Source organism: Zootoca vivipara, chromosome 3, assembly GCF_963506605.1.
Source record: "Zootoca vivipara chromosome 3, rZooViv1.1, whole genome shotgun sequence".
NCBI classification, from domain to species: Eukaryota; Metazoa; Chordata; class Lepidosauria; order Squamata; family Lacertidae; genus Zootoca; species Zootoca vivipara.
Window position 1 is genome coordinate 22,355,843 of NC_083278.1, and position 18,543 is coordinate 22,374,385.

At 45.8% G+C, this 18,543-nt stretch overlaps 1 protein-coding gene across 2 annotated transcripts; it reads right to left on the minus strand.

Annotated features, from left to right (window-relative positions):
- Window positions 1-5,316: 5,316 nt before the first annotated feature.
- Window positions 5,317-17,539, minus strand: CLN8 (CLN8 transmembrane ER and ERGIC protein). Of its 2 annotated transcripts, XM_035109944.2 has the most exons (4): window positions 17,143-17,539; window positions 16,031-16,133; window positions 13,804-14,484; window positions 5,317-7,976 (listed from the first exon to the last, which is right to left on the minus strand). In XM_035109944.2, exons 3-4 carry the CDS (start codon window positions 14,344-14,346, stop codon window positions 7,653-7,655), a joined length of 867 nt encoding a protein of 288 aa, XP_034965835.1. In that variant the 5' UTR covers window positions 14,347-14,484; window positions 16,031-16,133; window positions 17,143-17,539; the 3' UTR covers window positions 5,317-7,652. The 2 variants fall into 2 exon arrangements, with proteins under 2 accessions (XP_034965835.1, XP_034965834.1); XM_035109943.2 differs by lacking the exon at window positions 16,031-16,133.
- Between the last annotated feature and the right edge of the window lie 1,004 nt (window positions 17,540-18,543).

An 18,543-nucleotide genomic window follows, 5' to 3' on the forward strand; every position in this document is an offset into this window, starting at 1 on the left:
AAGCCATGTCAGGCTTTTCATTAGTAGAATAAATATAAGACATCCCCCGAAAATAAGCCGGGGGTGGGAGCCGCTTCGGGGAGCGCAGCGCAGCGCGAAGAGCCTGGTGAGAGGCAGCTGCGGCTGCAGGTGAAGCCCAGGATCTGCGTGGGCGACTGGGGGCGAAGGCCCTGAACGCTGTGGCGGTGGCGAAGAGGCACCCGATCAGCTGAGAAGCGGGCTGATCAGGCGCCTCTTCACTACCGCCGCAGCGCTCAGGGCGCTCGTCCCCAGTCGCCCACGCAGATCCCGGGCTTCACCTGCAGCCGCAGTTGCCTCTCACCAGGCTCTTCGCGCTGCGCTGCGCTCCCCAAAGCGGCTCCCGTACAGCCGCCTCTTGCCGGTTCCTCCTCCGCCGCTTCTCTCACAGCCGCCTCTGCGGCTGCTTCCTGCTCCGCCGACGCGTTTGGATCCTTGGATCACGGCGTTTCTTCTGCTCCCCAGCAGCAAGCAAATGGGAGGGCCTGAACCCCGCTGAGCTCCGCAGCTCCGCAGTATTACGGTATTATTGTGCTTTGTTACAAGGGCAGCCTTGCCATTTTTATTTTCTGCTCCCCGGCTCTCAACGGGTCCCGCGCGGTGCACTGCTGCCGGCTCTCAACGGGTCGGGGGTCGGCGCAGCATGCTGTTGCCAGCTCCCGCTCGAAAAAATAAGACATCCCCCGAAAATAAGCCGTGGTGTGTTTTTTTGGAGGAAAAATAAATATAAGATGTGTCTTATTTTAGGAGAAACACGGGTACCTCTTTCTCAGCACCAGCTTTTTATCCATTAATTCAGGATTTCTCCTCCCCTCCACCTCCAGAATGGGCCATTCTAAAATCACTGTTAGCAGAATCAGTTCACCACTGTTATTTTACCACCTCTCTGGTGTTCAGATACGTGTGTGTGTGTGCATTCCAAAATTTAGGGACTTTTTCTGTTTGCACCAAAGGAAGAGTTTGGGGAGATGCAACATAATTGGACATAGCCAAGTACAAATATAATAAACCAGCAGGTTGACAACGGGAAGGAAGATTCCCAACCATCAGACCAGTTTCCAGTAGATTACATAGAATATGCCCTATTATACCTGATATCTTATAAGCTTTATATTAACTCTCACTTTATATTAACCCCAATCCCCACATATTATACATTTTTGAAAGCATACTGCAGTCAAAATATTGGCAGGTGTTTCTCAAACCTGGGTCTCTGGCTGTTGTTAGACTAAAACTGCCATCATCCTTGACCACCGGTCCTGCTAGCCTGGCTTTAGTTGCCATACTCTAGTGACCTCCTTGCTTGACTGCTACAAGGCGGTCTACACAGACCTGCCCTTGAAGACAGTCCAAAAGCTGCAGCTAGTGCAGAATGCAGTTGTGCTTAAGATTGGCAGGTGGGGCAGTCTGATGAGACCATGTGCCACCAGCCCAGAAAGCACTGCATTGGCTGCCATTGTTGGCAGCCGTCTGCCTTGAGAGACAATGGAGTGCACCTCCGGGAGTGAAGTCAAACTGCTGTGACCTTATTGGGGGGGGGGAGGTCCTGGGCTGCCCGGATGACAAGACACCCCTCTCAGCCTCACTAATGTGGTCCAAAGGGAAGCAGAGCAATGCTCGGCACCGGCTTTGCTGCAGGAGTTGCTGGAAGGAGGCATTCAAGACACCATCCTAGTATCTTAGGGACTCATCTCTGAATTTGTGTAGGGCAGGCATCCCCAAACTTTGGCCCTCCAGATGTTTTGGACTACAATTCCCATCATCCCTGACCACTGGTCCTGTTAGCTAGGGATCATGGGAGTTGTAGGCCAAAACATCTGGAAGGCTGCAGTTTGGGGGTGCCTGGTGTAGGGTTTAATCCTCAGCATTTTCTTCTCCCGCAAGGTAGCGGAGAGTTAGAATCATAGTTTTCCTTATCCTAGACGGGCTCCCTTTCCAGACTGACAAGCCGTATCTGCCCCAAGTACCTCTCTTTTTTCAGCCTCTTTAAAAAGAGGCTGCTTTGTCAGTTGTATTATTTTTATATTTTGTCATTTGCTGGCCTGGCTTCCTCTGGGAGGAAGGGTGGGCGAAGTATATATGTAAATAAATGAAACAGAATTTCCAATCTGAGGTAATAAGTTCACTGAACACCAGTTGTGAGGGGAGGTCTATTTTCTCATCATATCCTGCGTCTGGGCTTCCTGGAAGTTATCTAGCCACTGCAAAAAGCAGGATGCTAGGACCGGTATGTCTACTGCATTCAAAGCACAACATTTTAATATCAACTTCATTAAGAAGAAAGTGATCTAACTGGCAGGCCCAGAGGGGAGAACCCCTTTTTCATTAGTGCACTACGACATGGATATGCAAAGCATTTCAGCTGCAGACAATGTACTACAAGGCTTGTGAAGCCGCTGTGATTTAAAGGAAGGAAGGATGTTTTCAAAAACCCCAAAATATACCACTAGTGCAGAGATGGGGGTGGGGAAGAAGGAATCACACAGCTTAGTATATAAAACCCTATTATACAATTAGAAACAAATTTATTTATTTTAATAGGGATCACACACCAGTTGCATGTGGCAGATAGTAACTGATGGGGGGGGTGGAACAGTCTAAGCCCCCTCTTTATTAGAGTTTGAGGACATAAGACAGAACAGTTGCCCTCTATTCAGTCCTACCGCCTCCTCCCAAGTTCAAGACTCATGTTAAACGATAAAAGTGCAAGTAGGCATGGTGTTGGCTTACACGTATTGGTCCCATCTCTGCAGCACTGACATTATACTGGGAAACAAACCTGCCAAAATTAACAGCAATCCAAGGCAGAATTGAACAGAAGGATGACACTTAGCCTCTCCTGAACCGCCCTATTTCCTCCTGTCAAATGCCTCCTTAAGGCAATTATGTCCTCTATACCAAATGGCCTTCCCGGTTTACAGCCCCCCTCCTGCAGGGAGAGAAAACTATTTGGAACTGCCAGGGAACATTTACGGAAAAGAACGCGCATGGAGAAGGATTTTCTCCCCTTAACGCATGAAACCATGCGCAACCTGGTTCTGCTAAAACGAGAATCAGAATCGAAACCTGTATATGCACAATAGGCAGCTAGGGTAGCTTCTAGAAGGATCTCTGTCTTCAGACTTGTTTTTTCTCCCCTCGCTCACTTTTCAGCAATTTAAGACCCTTGAGGGGAAAATGCACGGTTCTGCAAAGCGACGGCTGCTGCAGGTTTGCACAACTACACCAAGGGAAAATGCTATTAAACTCGGGAGGAAATGGGCGCACTTTGGGCTGAGAACAACATTTCGGCAGCAAGCAGAATGGATCATGGGAATGAGTGTGTGTGAATGCAGCCACCTCAGCCAACAGTGGGAGAGGTACAGGGTTAAACTCAAGATTTCTGCTGCTACATTATTTTGCATCACGAAAACTTTTGCCAACTTTTGATTCTGCACAACTTGAGCCACGGAAGCGTCCATTTCCCAGATTTCCCACCACCCGCCCGGCTCTGTGTCCATAGGCGATGCCAAGTTGAATTCAGATCAGCTCTTATCTGAAGTAAGCTCATACTGAAGATAAGCCCTTTCAGGGTTTATTTCACTTACTTCCCCCTTTTTAGACACAGAGAAGCTGATCTCTCCGGGGGGAAACAAAAAACCTAACTTCTGATCAGAAGCAGACTAGTAAAGCGAACTTGTTAACTCATTTTCAAAAGCTGCAAGGGGAATATATTCCAAAATGTAACATTACACATCTTCCGGACTCTCTTTCTCTCTCTCTGTGTGTGTGTAATGCTGCAGCTGAAAACCACCTTGGGAGTTCTTTAAAAAAAGAATTAGGCCAGGGTTCTGTGGCAAAAATATACTTCCTAGTTCACCAGACCAGTGGTTTTCACCCTGGGGTACCTTGAATAATGGTCATGCTGTGGGCAACACTGTCCTCCACTTTCCTTCCCTCCCTTCCTCTGAGGCCCTCTGGCACATGAAGTTGTTTGTTGCAGCAGCCCTGGCTACAAGCTCCCCAGGCAAATGGCGTCTCTGGTGCTGGCCAAAGGGCGCTGGTTGCCAGGAGTTGAGGCGGCCTCAGAGTAAGCAAGCAAGTGGGTGAGGGAGCCCAACCAGCCGGCCTGCCAGCCCTTGCTGTTGGGAATGGACAAGCAAGTCAACAAGTCCCAGGCCCCCGTGGGACTGTTGTGCGGAGGTGGGGGAGCAGCAGCAGCTCAGAGACCAGGGGCGGTCGCTGCGGCTGCCCAGAGAACTCCCAAGGAGAGGTAAGAGAGGAGGCCAAGGAAACACTCCACAAGGGAGGGTGTTCGAAGAGGGTTGAGGGGCTGCTAGCAAGGGGTGACATAACTGGGCTCCTGAGCCCCACAGAAAAAATGTGGTTGGTCAAGGGAGCCGTGGACTCAAAAAGATTGAAAACCTCTGCACTAGACCACTGAATGGGGGGGGGAGGAATCCTCATCCCCACAAGGTTTCAGAAGTAGGGCACCTTAGACCAACCTCCCTCTCCACTGGAATAGCCCTTTCGTATAACCTTTCACACACAAATAAAAACGAGGTTACACAAAGGGCACACCGATCCTCATCCGTTCGTATGAGAATATTTCTAAGGAGTTGCAATACTTCTGGGTTTTCAGCGTTCGCGAGTCAAAACGTTCGAGTACCAAGGCGTTCGAGAAGCAAGGTTCCACTGTGCTATGGTTTCTGGGGCAATCGTTCCATTTGGTCGTGTACTTTTGGATGCGTTTCATTTATTATTTGCACCTGCTTTCGTCATGTTTGCAATTGTGTAAACCTCTCCATGTTTTGAAAGCCGCCTCGAGCACGGTTTTAACTACGGAAAGGCGGCCTACGGATAAAACGATGACGATTTACGTTCGCTTTGCCTCACAGAGCTCAACGAGAACCACCGACAAAATTATTCAGTTCCATCGGCGTACGCCCTGGGGTTTCATATCTTGCTGTGACATTGCAACAGTAGAAGGTAACCGGTACCTTTAAACAAGAACAACAATATATTGTGTGTTGGATCCAAAGCTTCTGCTCTGGTCGCGAAAGGACCCTTTCAACCCTGGGAAGACTTCTGTGAACAGATGCTCCCATCTATCAATGGATGGGAAATTGCTATTAAACACCATGCTGTGAGTTCCCAATGCTAATTTTCTATGGTTGCATTTATACTACCAAAATGTGCTCCCTCGCTGCTATTACTCCACCCAAGTACATACCAGCACCCTGGCTGTAGATTTCTCTGAACTGGACCTTCACAACTGTACATTAATGTCTATTTACCAAGGGAAGAGGGAGCAGAGGAGAGGGAGAAAAAAACCCTGTATTTAACAGTTTCCTTCATCGTAATTTTCCACCAACAGTTCCATCAATATGCATTAGTGAATGGAAAAACCTCGTTTCCCTTAAACCTCTGCAGCACCGGTTGGAATGCAAAGCTACATAGTAGGAAGAATTATGCACTCAAAATAAATAAAAACAAATCAATGAGCATGCTTTCAGTGCAATCCTGTCTACTCAGATGTAAGTCCCACTGAGTTCAGTTGGACTTAGCTCACAGGCAAGGATAGGTAAACTGTCTCCATGCAATAATATCCTTTGCTGATTGTATATACAGTCATACCTCGGATTAAGTCTGCTGCGGTTTGAGTACTTTCGGTTTGAGTGCTCCGCAGACCCGGAAGTGTTTACTTCCGGGTTCTGCGGCACACGCATGCGCAGAAGCAATCGGCGCTTCGCGCACGCACGAAAGAGGCACTCAGATTAAGTGCTTTTCGGGGAGCAAATGGCTCCCCAGAACCAATTGAGTACTTAAACCGAGGTACCACTGTATTCTGCTTGCCAAAACAAGCAAACTATACATCGCTATGGCCACCAGGTGTCAGCGTTCCACAACTTTCTGCTGGAATACGGATTCTTTGAATAAGTTTCCTGCAACCTTTTGAAAAAAACAAAACGATTCACAACATTTACACTGTGGGAAAAGTTAAAAGGACGGCTTTCCTCTTGGACCTTTCAAAAACTGTTGGTACCTTTTCAGAAGCATCTTAATACCTGACACCTGAAGGGGATAGGGTTGAGAAGGATAGAGTTCTTGACGTTATAAACAGGATTTTAAATATATATTATAGTCTTTTAACTGTGGTTTAAATTTACGAAGCCAAGGGCTTTTATCAGTTAAGGCAGTACTAATTAAGTGAGCCCCATAGGGCAAGTTCAACGTGGAGGGCCACGTTTGGGGATGCCTGCCACTAGAGTATTCATCGCTAAATTCCTAGCAACCAGTTGGGGAGCTATTGGAAACTGGCCAAGAGATCCAAAATCTACTTTCTGCCCCTATCTGTTAAATGCGACACAAGTTTTAAAAGATGAAATCTAAACCTCTCTGGGGTGCACTGGAGCTACTGAGGCCTCTGAGCCCAGCTGGTCATGGCAGCAATAGAAGCAGGAGAGGCATGAAGATCAGGCCAATCCCTGCATCGGCTCCAGGCTGGTACAGCAGCAAGGAGACAGATCGGGCCTGACACTGTTGCCAAATGGTGGCAAGACCAGCTCAGGAGGACTGGATCAGCCCTGTTCCATTTGGGGGGTTTCCAGGGGCAGGGGTGCCAGCAGCGGGCATGTTTTGTGGCCTGAGCGCAGAGGGGTCTGCACTCAGGCTACACACATACACCCCCCCCAAAGTGCAGTGTAAAATAGGGGTCAGGACTGCTCTGAAAGAGGTGCCAAAGGTTTACAGCAGCCTACCCTCAGGTATTCTGGACTAAAACTCTCACCATCATTTGGGAGTTGGGAATCCAAAAAGATCTGGAAATCTCCAGGTTGGGGGGGAAGGCTGGTTCATGCTACACGAAGGTGACTGTGCATCTCAGAGTCAATTAAACTCACTGCCTGTGACGGCAAATGGGCATGTTTGTGCATGTATGGTGCCATAAGGAACGAAACCTGTAATACCAACCCTGGCATTCTGAATCATCAAACTATCCGTTTTGATGATTTGGCTATTCTAGAGTTGCCCAGCCGTGCTCTTTGCACTAGTGTTGCCTCTCGCACTTTTCTGGTGTCTACGGCGAGCAAATCACATTGCTCCACCTGGTCTACACCTCTCCTCTTCTATTTTTTTTAAATAAAAAATACAGTAGGTTATAATGTTCAACATTATTTGCAAGCAGAGGTTTAAGGCTATGAGCACCGACTAATGAAAGAGAGCTCAGCATGTCTATGTAAAACGAAGAGCGAGTCTAGAAAGATGGGGGTGCTTCTGCAAACATGTCCCTGGTGACATTTTGGAGACAACCAGAATGTGCTTGAGGCAGCTCTAGAAATGGAAGGCTGGTCCCCCAAACTAGTCTGGAACACAGCCAACTCCTCTCCTGCTTTTTCTCGCATTCAGTTCTCCCGTCTACTTTTCTTGAAGTATGCAGATGTGCAAGACAGATATTTAAACCCAATTTGCAACGTCACAGTTGTTTGATTAAGAATACTGATAAGAAAACTGCGGACTAGTAATAAATACGTTTCAGATCCCTTAACTCAAAAAAAAAACCCTGAAGCTTCGCGATCCTGTCTACCCGAGCTACCTCCACCTGGCCATTATTTTTTTTTTGAATCGGTTCCCAAAGAGGCCCAATAATGTTGCCGTCACAACCCTTTCTTCTGCAACACGTCCCCGTTGGGTTTGGGGGACGAGCCGTTTTCCATCGTTCTGTTGGCAAAGTTCCAGTCCACGGGGCAGAGGAGCTGCTGAGTCTTTTTGTATGTCCAGTAGGGGTTAAGTATTACGGTGACGGCGCTCATCCCTGTGAACACGACAGCAAAATGCAGGAGACCAAGGTTCTCCACAACAGCGTTCCAGTTAGAAATACACACCCACCACATGTGGTAGGTGAGGATCATGCGGCAATGAAACATGTGGATCATCAGCCACTGGTTTGCCTTCCAAAAGGGAGTGTTCGCCAAGCCGACCTGGAAGAGAAGAAAATGAAAAGTTAAGACTCTCTATATAATGCATGCTTTTCATGGGAGTGATATTCAAAACACCACCAATAACACGTGCAGAGTTTGCCAGCACAGTGGTGCCTTGGTTCCCAAACACCGAAAACCCAGAGGTAAGTGTTTTCGGAAGCTGAACGTCCAATGAGGCTGTTGGCTAGCGTTTCTGGGGCACCTGCACCAATCAGAAGCTGCGCCTTGGTTTTTGAACATTTCGGAAGTCAAACGGAGTTCCGGAATGGATTAAGTTTGGTGCTTTTGTTTTTGCTATTTATTTTGCGTTTTTGAGGCTTTTTTGCTTAATTTATTTTTGTGAACTGTGTGGAACCCAGTTCAGCTACTGATTGATTGATTGTGTGACTGCGGAAATGGATAAAAGCCCCCCATCCAAACAATGACTATCAGCAGTGCAGGTAAGAAAAAAAAAACCCACTAATTTAAATTTTTATCATCTACAATACTGTCTTATTTATTTTATAGGTTTTTTTTAATCTTATTATACAGTATTTTATTATACAGTACACTGATTGCTTTCATTTTATGGATCAATAGTCTCATTAGATAGCAAAATTCAAGTTAATTTGCTGCTTTAGGGGTTGTTTTTAAGAGTCTGGAACGGATTAATCCGTTTCGCATTACTTGCTATGGGAAAACACGCCTTGGTTTGGGAACGCTTTAGTTTTGGAACGGATTTCCAGAACGGATTAAGTTTGAGAACCAAGGTACCACTGTATAGATATTTACACACCAAACTTCCTGGAAGTCAACTGTTTTAAAATGCCTGGAGGCTTTTAAACGGCCATCTTCCAAGAGGAAGAAACACGCTGGCATAGAAAGCAATAAGCTTGGGCAATGACTGATGACTGGAACGTGAAGATGACGGGCATCTCAGAACGGCAATACAGCTAGTTCCCAAGAGCTGGTACCAAGACATGCACCTTTCTCAATCAGGGTGTGTGGTGCCTCTGGGGATACTGAAGACCAACAAGAGTTCCTCCACAGTGTCTTAGAAACTCTGATCTATATCTACCAAAGCTGGGAGAAATTTGGAGATTACATGAAGAGACATTGCCCCACATTAAAAACTTGGATCTACTTCTAATACTCTGTACTGTTCATAAAAAATTATTTGTACAAGAGGAAGTATTAGGAAAGGACATTATGATAATAGAAGCAGTAATTAATTAAAACTTAGTTAACCCGAAATGAAGATAAGTGGAAGTCTTATGGAAGGAGAGGATAATCTTGTTTGTTTGGTTGGTTGGTTTGTATATTATGTTTATTTTTGTATGATTGGCTTAAGACGATTTAGAACGAGTAAACGAATAGATAGGAATATATAGTGGATTTGTGTGTTAGTTTGTATTTATTTGTAAGTTTGTAAGTTGTATCATTTGTAAGTCTGTATGTGTATGGACCTGAATTTCAATAAAGTTTCAAAAAAAGAAAAAAGAAAAGAAACTCTGATCTATAAGCTAGGAGCCAAATGGCTCCTTAACCCAAGGAGGCAGTTGCCAGGATGGAATGTCTAGTTGCCCATTTGGGGGCAAGACAGCTCTAAAATCTTATTTTTTCTAAGGATGAACGGACTGTGATGAATTCTAAGTTAAACATCTGGCCAGTTCAGATGACAACCTTGAGCTCAAGTTAAGAGCTTCAAGAACTTAAAAGAAAAGTCACTTGATCCAGGGACTGTCCACATGTGGTGTGTGTGTGTGTCCTGTTCCTTCCTCTTTTTCTTGATTGTTTCACAATGTAAGAATATTCTTCACAACTGTGGGGTAAGTGAAAACAAGCTGCAGCATTCCATGCTGTTCACTGCTCCTGCTCAGGCTGCACAGAAAAAGCATTTTGGTCCCAGAAATTCATTCCGGTTGTGGGGACAAATTATGAACCAGTGTGTGAAAACAGCCAAGATCCAATGATCCCCAGGAATGGATCGCCAGATGGTGGAGATGTCAGTTGCCCAGGCATCTTCCTTTGGTCATAAAGAGGCCGGTAGTCAGGTGAAAAATGCACCTGGCTTATTTCAAGCACTGGTTTCTCGGTGGTGAAAGGATACAATGCACATGCCAAGCCATTCTCATTACATTGCAGATCTTAGGGATAACCTATAGTATTAGAAAAGAACACAGGAGAGATATTTGCACGAAGTCCCAACACAGCAGTGAAACTTGAGCGCTTATAGTGAACAGCTAGCTTCCCAATGCAGGAGCCTGTAATTGAATGTTTACTCAAAAACACAGAGAGTCAGCATTTGGGTCAGTCTGCCTTAATTAAACTTTTTAATGCGAGTTAAAGAAAGAGCTGCTACTAGATTGTCCCTGGCTTGTTGCGTCCCTGAATATGGAATAAGCGGGTTCCATTAAACCAAGTCCAAAAAGAAAAAAAGGCTTGAAGCTGAAGACAACTTTAGAATCATAGAATCATAGAGTTGGAAGAGACCACAAGGGCCATCCAGTCCAACCCCCTGCCAAGCAGGAAACACCATCAAAGCATTCCTGACAGATGGCCGTCAAGCCTCCGCTTAAAGACCTCCAAAGAAGGAGACTCCACCACACTCCTTGGCAGCAAACTCCACTGCCGAACAGCTCTTACTGTCAGGAAGTTCTTCCTAATGTTTAGGTGGAATCTTCTTTCTTGTAGTTTGAATCCATTGCTCCGTCTCCGCTTCTCTGGAGCAGCAGAAAACAATCTTTCACACTCCTCCATATGACATCCTCTAATATATTTGAACATGGCTATCATATCACCCCTTAACCTTCTCTTCTCCAGGCTAAACATACCCAGCTCCCTAGAACTTTATCTCTAGAACTTTACAGAAGGAAGGTTTCTTGTTCTCTGCCACAGATGGCAATCTCTCTACATCAAAACACAACCAGCAGGAAGACCCACAAGCGGGAAGCGGTGATGTATTTCAGAAATGCACAAAAAGGAAACAATCATACAAACAGGACAATCGACAATGGAAGAATCAGTTACAAATCCGTTTCAACCAATAAGCCTTTTCCAAAATGTGTCGCAATTATCGAAAGTCCTTGGGGAAAATATTTTGAACAAACATCTTTGGGGAGATGTATCCAAAGTCCTCATGCACATTTTGTATTTTGACTCTAGCAGTGGCAAAGTTTTTATCGGTGGTCACAAGAACTAATGTTTCCTATTCTGAATTTGAGTAAGATGTCTGAGTGGTTTGAGGGCGGGGTGTCCCAGCTGTGTATCGCTTGGTAACGAATTGATGGGTCTATGGACCGTAATAAAGATTGTTGTTGTATTTTGACTCAGCAGCTTTCTATCTTGTTAATAGGCTGCTGTCCAAGATGCATGTTGGATTGTTTGACTCAAATTGCATCCAGACTTTCTTTCCAGGACAAGAAAAGAATGGCCTCCCATCATTAAGGCCCCCCTAAAAAAAAACCTAAACGAAAACACTATCCAAAATGCCTTTTCAGAGGCTGCGGGTCGCTGGAAGAGAGGAGGTAGGGAAACTTGCCTTCCATGAACTGCCTAAAGCAGGCATAGGCAAACTCGGCCCTCCAGCTGTTTTGGGACTACAATTCCCATCTTCCCTGACCACTGGTCCTGTTAGCTAGGGATGATGGGAGTTGTAGTCCCAAAACATCGGAAGGGCCGAGTTTGCCTATGCCTGGCCTAAAGCTAACTTATCTTAGGATCACTAGATAAGTCCTGGCTAAAACTGGATTGCACAGGGCTGCAAGGCTTCAAAACTGCAGACTGTGTCTATTTCCAACAAAGCAAAATAGGTTGTTAGTACACATTTCCTCTTTATATGGTAAGAAGATCATGCCACAGTTTCTAAGCAAGTGGCAACCTGACCACTTTGAAGAGTATGCAAGAGAAAGATCATGTTTAATTGTTCCTTTGACTCGAATGCTGGCGTGGTTTCTTTGTTTGTAAACAGCACCCTGTGATCAGCATGCCATTCCCTCTAATTTTTGATGGGTGGCAACACACAAAACAGTATTATTATTGTTTATTCAAATTGTACACCACCCTTTATCAAAAGATCTCATGCATTTCCTGCAAAAGAGACACAAACCCCTGATTCCCGAGTATGCTCAAGCTACCCAATATCGGAAGCAATAGTTGAAAAGTCGAGCAAGGAATACAAGATTAATAGGTGAGAGAGTACTCCTGAGCAGGTGCAGAGTGCCTTTCCCTCAAGATTAAGGCCCCAAAGGGAATTAATCCCAGTGATTCTCCCAACAGCTGTTCAGTTTGTGAGCGTGTTCAGAATTTTCGCAAGCGAAGTAGAGAACAGAGTTTGAATTTGCTATCTTCGTAACATGAGAGCCCTACACTAACAGCAGCATATATTGGTTTTAAATGATGGTCACTTTCCACTGTTTATAGCTAATTCCATCCAGAAAGGATGCCTGAAAAGTCTAAAATGCATCCCAACCATATGTGATATGCGTAGGTCTAAAAACGTAACAGTGTGAGCTTGGTGAATATTGCAAATATGGAAAATCTAGAGATTAATCACTCAGAAACCAAGGCTATGGTCTTTGGGAAAGGAAGGCAAGAAACTCCCGACTGTCGTATGTGGCAATAACAGCTAGAATATTATATGCACAGAAATGGAAGGAAGACAAGGTTCAGACAAAGGAGGAGGGGCTTTTGTAAGTAATGGACTGTGCAGATATGGAAAAGCTGACAGCAAAATTAAAGAGATCAAAACGATGAACTTTTTATAGAATACTGGAAGCCTTTCATGGACTATTAAATATATATATATATTGCAGTCAAATGAAACTGTGGGCAGGATTCGAGATAAAAGCAGCGGATGGAAAAATGATAAAATAATTGTAACAGAGAAACTTTTTGTAATCGATGATTATATAATGCAGTAGAAAATGTTTGAGTAAAAACACTGTGGAGGTGAGGGTGGGATGCGAACTTATGAAACAATGCAATTATTTTGACTGGAAAGTTATTGTGAAAATGTTTTGAAAAACCTGGTAACAAATTATATATACGGTAAAGAAACTCCAGACAGTCAACAGCTGATCAGCCAACAGATCAGTGTTACAAATTTGAAAATCTAGGTTTTTGTTGTTCTTTTATAAAAATACATTTTCTGGGAAGACTCCTAGGAGGGCCATAAAGCTTTCAGCTTTCAGTTAGAAGCTTGGGCGGCATATTAGACCGTTATCATATACAAAGGGTGGTTTTCTTAATGCCCCTGGCCAGGAGACTGGACCTTTTAAGATCACTACTCTCCAGAAAAGATGCAAACCTGACGGCGTTTATCTGAGCAAGGTATTAAAGGCCTCATTTGCCCCCTCCAGGCCTCGGCAGGCCAAGCTTCTCAGACGGAGCTCTTCTGAGGCACCAAACCTCTGGCTTGCCTTCCCCCAAAGGCTTCCACTCAACAAGACAGAGCAACACAGTTTGTGATGGTGGTATTAATAGGACAGTGGTTTTAAACCAGGGGTCAGCAAACTTTTTTCAGCAGGGGGCCGGTCCACTGTCCCTCAGACCTTGTGGGGGGCGGACTATTTTTTGGGGGGGAGGGGGAATGAACGAATTCCTATGCCCCACAAATAACCCCGAGATGCATTTTAAATAAAAGCACACATTCCACTCATGTAAAAACACCAGGGAGGGCCCACAAATAACCCCGAGATGCATTTTAAATAAAAGGACACATTCTACTCATGTAAAAACACGCTGATTCTCGGACTGCCCATGGGCTGGATTTAGAAGGCGATTGGGCCGGATCCGGCCCCTAGTTTGCCTACCCATGTTTTAGACCTTTGCGCACCCAACATCTCACCTTTAAAAGCATCCACGATATGCAAGTGAAAGGCGTACTCATCTCCAGCAGCATTCCCATCAAGGGTATGTAGTGCCCGGACTTTACGTTGGTGACCAGACCAAAAAAGCCACCGAAGGCAAGGAAATGGTGAACGACTAAGAACAAGTCAAATGTCCTGAAGACAACGTTGGAAACGTGAACAGCTACATTTTCGAGCAGGAAGAAGCCAGAGGCTATGAGGCAGTTGAACCAGCTCCACTCCTGCTGGGAGTACACCTTGTCAGCTTGAAAAACCGGATCCAGAAGCAAGGCCCACAAGCCGGCGACACAACTCTGGATGCCAAACACGCCTCGCGTAGCAGCCAGGTTCCAGAAGACTTTCTCCTTCGCCGGCAACGAGCGGTAAGTGGCTATCATCCATGAAGACAGGCAGTGCGAGAGGCAGAACACGCCCAAGTAGAGGAAGAATCCGGCCGCCACTAGCTTCAGACGGACTTCCCACAAAACGTAATCCCATGAAAATAGGGACGAGGGTGTCGGCCCAGCAGTTTCAAGATCCATTTCTTCAGTTCACGCTACAAAGCTGAACTTGTGAGGGTGTGTTTCCCACCCTGGAAGTTCTCTCCCACGTGTCAGGTCTGCTCAAGGATCTTGAACGTCTGCCGTTAGGTTGAGCTGCGGCCCAAGACACGCTGCCATCTGCAGAGGAAAACAAAGAGGAAAGCTATAAAAAGCTATATGTATGTTTGTGTGCCAAGGCACACACATGCACTCATGCCTCACTAGTAGCTTGAACAACTTGAAATCAAGCGATGATGCACGCATTAGCAATAGCACCACAATTAACTTGCTTTCTCACATTCTCTGTCCACTTCCTTCCAGGTAACATCTGGATCCATCAAGGGCAGGGCCAATGACGGGGTTCCTTGTCACCCATCATAAGGCCCCGCCAACATGGCCCCAAATCCATATGCTGGAAATTTGCAGGCTTAGAAGTTGCGACACCAACCGTATCCTATTTTACAGCATTCACCTGCACTGTAATGCAAACATACACTTCTTTTTATCTAAATCCACTGGCTGCGATGTGGATCCCAGGAGGCAAACTGAAGAGGGAAAGGATTTAGGGGCAGAGAAGAGAATCTGCTTGGTGCGGCCTATAGGTTTACTCATCAGATGAACTATATATATGGCTTTTAGAAGACATTCGAAGGCAGTGCTGTATAGGGGAGTTTTTAATGTTTGATGTTTTATTGTGTTTTATATTTTGCTGGAAGCCATCAGTGGCTGGGGTGACCCAATCAGATGGGCGGCATATAAAAAAATAATTATGATTATTACTTGTCACTGACAAGTAAAGGGCACTGAAGTGTTCTTCTGCAAGGGCTTTTTTTACCAGTCCTTGGTGTGTGGGGCCTCATTTAGCAAGCTGTTACATACATCCACACAAGTGTGATTCAGATTATGGTCTTGACTGAATATAGCTTAAAATGCATCTGCGTAAAAGCTTCAAGCGCTGTTTGTAACCTTCTTGAGAATTTTTTTTTTAACCAGATGTCCTTCTTTCAATTGTGATTTCTGCATTAGTAAACAACTTTTACTGTGTTTGTTTAAATACCATATAGAAAACAATAGTTACCAAGTCTGGCAAAAACAAAACAAAAAAACCCAGCTGTAGCCTATTTATATCTGATGAACAAGCAAGAGCAGCTAGGACTACAACCAAGCAGGAAGTATGTTGAACAGTTCTGCTGAAGAGTCCCTCTCCACCCCACAAATCACAGCAAGTTTCAGACTATTTGTCCATTCAGCCCAGTAACGTCTCCTCTGAGTGGGCCGTGGCAGAAGTTTCACACATCACCTGCTACCTGATCCTTTTAACCTGGAGATGCCGGGGATCAAAGGTGGGGATGTCTACATGCAAGTGGGTCACTGAGCAGCGACCCATTTCCTATAATATAATCTGACAAAAGAGCACAATTCTGCCAACCTTCTTACAAATACTCCACCCTCCTCAGGACCCATGCAACTACTGCATGCCTCTTAATCATGGGCAAAGAATCCCATGCCAACAAATGGTCACTTGTTCAGTATTTTAGTGTTTTACGACCATGATTTTATGGTTTCGTGATGATGCATTTGCCCTTAAGATAGCCCTGACATGGTTTTGTTTTGTTTTTTGAGCCGGCAGTTTATTTGGTTCCAGGCTTACTTATTTCAGGAGGTGCATATTGAAATACTCTACCTTAAGTGCCTTCCTTTCATGTTCTCCAGTTTCAGTTTAATTAGTCCTTTAACTATTGAGCACGTTACTCATAAGGAAGCCTTGTTGAGTTTAGGGACCCTTACTGATTTCATAGAAGGGGAGAGAAGAGAGAGCAAGTCAAGAAAGAGGAGACAACTTCAGAAAGTTTTAGCAACACACAGCGGACAACACTCATCACAATCCATCTTCATGCCGTGTCTAGCCTGTCATTTCTATTGCGCTTCTATTTCTATTTCTATTGCCCCCTCAACAAAATAGGTATGAATTGAGGAAAAGGAAATACCTTGCTGCATTTCAGACTGTAACATGCACATGGCAAACAAAGAGCATTTTACTTTTCACCAGGGTTCCTGGTAATACATGAGAACCGCCTGTCTAACAAGCAAAAATTAGACCAGGCCATGTTATTTTGTCACGCAAAGGGAACACTTACAGGAGAAAGATCAGCTAAAGACAACATCATCGCAGTTTCTGGTTGTTCCACTACTCTTTCTAAAACACAGATCTGAGAGGTCATGCGAGGTGCTGTGGTTTAAATCGCATCTCACCCTCCCAAACCGTCCTTCGGAGAGAAAACAAACAGAGCAAAGTTCTCGCCGGGATTTGCTTTCGAGAGCAGGGCCGGCCAATAACGGTTAATCGCATCGTGCCTTCGCCTTGCTTCCAAACCTACTGATCCAAATTCACCCTTAGGAGGAAGATATAAGAAACAGCAAGGAAGGCGGGGGGAAGAACCCCCAATAACAACCTTCTCTCCCTCTCCGCCCCTACCTACCAACCAGCCAGCTTGGCTCCGCGACCGTGGGTGCCCAGGGAAGTGGGTGCCATGGCTCTGGCACCAAACTTTGTGGGTGCCCGGCCCCTTCGTGGGGAATTTTGTGGGTGCTCGGGCACCCAGAGCCCCAGGGAGTTGGCACCCATGCCAGCCCCACCGGATCGCTGAAGTTTACTGCAATTGATACAACAGCCCAGACGATGAAACGCACACCAAGAAGAAGCGGCGGGTAGCTCTGGAAACTTCGCAATTCCAACCCCCCAATCGTGGCCTCCGTGGAAATAAAGTAAAATAAAATGCATGTTATGCTACTTACTGGATCCGATGTTGCAGGGACAGAGGCCTCCAGTCACTTGATCTTGTTGCTGCTCCTCGCAACTGGTTCCTCTGCCCAACCCCGGGCTTCCCGTCATGCGCCTCTCGGCGAATCGGCGGACTGCGTGCGAAACCCCGGTGCGCCAGGAAGCGCAGGAGGAAACGAGGCGCACGCAAAGGAGACACACACACAGGCATGCAACTGCTTCCCCTGGTCCTCTCTGTCTGTGCGTGTTTTTTTCTTGGGGTGGGGGGGTGGAGCCCTGAAATTTGGAGCAAACCATTTTGTTCCACCGGCAGGGGGTGGAGAGGATCGAGGAGGAGGAGGAGGAGCGCACCGAGCAGGAGCAACCAGCCTCTCCGCCCTTGCCTCGTTGGGTGGGAGGGATCCTGGCCTCCTCGCCCTCAAAGCGTAGGAAAAGCATCTAGACGAGCTTTCAGGGAGAGGCGGCCGCATTGCAAAATCGGAGGAGACGCGGTTTGTTGAACTAAGTGCAAGGTCCCCCCCCCATGTGATGCTAGCCGCTAAATAAAGAGATTGCTTCGCAAGCGGCGCCTGACTCCCACTCACGTGACGAGTCCCACGTGGCAAATAAGCCTTTTTGAAAAAGTGCTAGTATGAGCACTTGCGTGGATGCAGCAGAATTCACTTCCAAGTACGTAAATAGTTGCAGGATCAGATTCAGCACGGCTGTAATAATGATAATGATGATTGTTGTTATTATTAGACTGCCCTGTACCCGCAGGTCTCAGGGCGGTTACAAAAAACACAGGGCGGTTATAAAACCACAATATGAAAACACAAAATACATAATAAAACCGAAACAGCCAATAAACCCCTCTCCCCAACACATTTTAAAAGGGCATTGGCTACAGAGGAACGTTTTTGGTGGGCTCCTAAAGGTGTATAATGAAGGCACCAGGCAAACCTCCTTGGAAGAGCATTCCACAAACGGGGAGCCCCTGTAAATCCCACTGTAATCCTGTGTGTAGTTACTTGGAACTAAAGCCCATTTGTTTTTATTCTTGGGAAGCATGTGTAGCCGGGCCATATGTCTCACAGAACCACAGAGTTCGAAGGGACCACAAGGGTTATCTAGTCTTCCCAACATGGGCCTCGAACCCACAATCCTGAGTTTAAGGGTCTCGTGCTCTACCTGCTGAGCTGTCCCAGGAAATAAATATCACTTAAGTTTCATGGCACTTACTCCCAGTAAATGAGCACAGGACTGGGCAGTCAGGTTGTCAGGGTAGTAAGTATCAGCTGCAATTCACTGTGTGTTTTAGAGTGAAGCTCCGCTGTGTTTAGTGTGGTTTGAGTTACAAGCATGCATCTTACATGGAAGTAAGCCCTGCTGAATTACTCATGCAGAGAATGAGCAGCACTTGCCCTACAATCCAA

Excerpts from the sequence above, each read along its gene's own strand:
- CLN8 (XM_035109943.2), bottom strand. The coding sequence starts at position 14,346 with ATGGATCTTGAAACTGCTGGGCCGACACCCTCGTCCCTATTTTCATGG. Across the intron at positions 7,977-13,803 it reads TATCGTGGATGCTTTTAAAG|GTCGGCTTGGCGAACACTCC; the intron begins GTGAGATGTTGG and ends CTTCTCTTCCAG.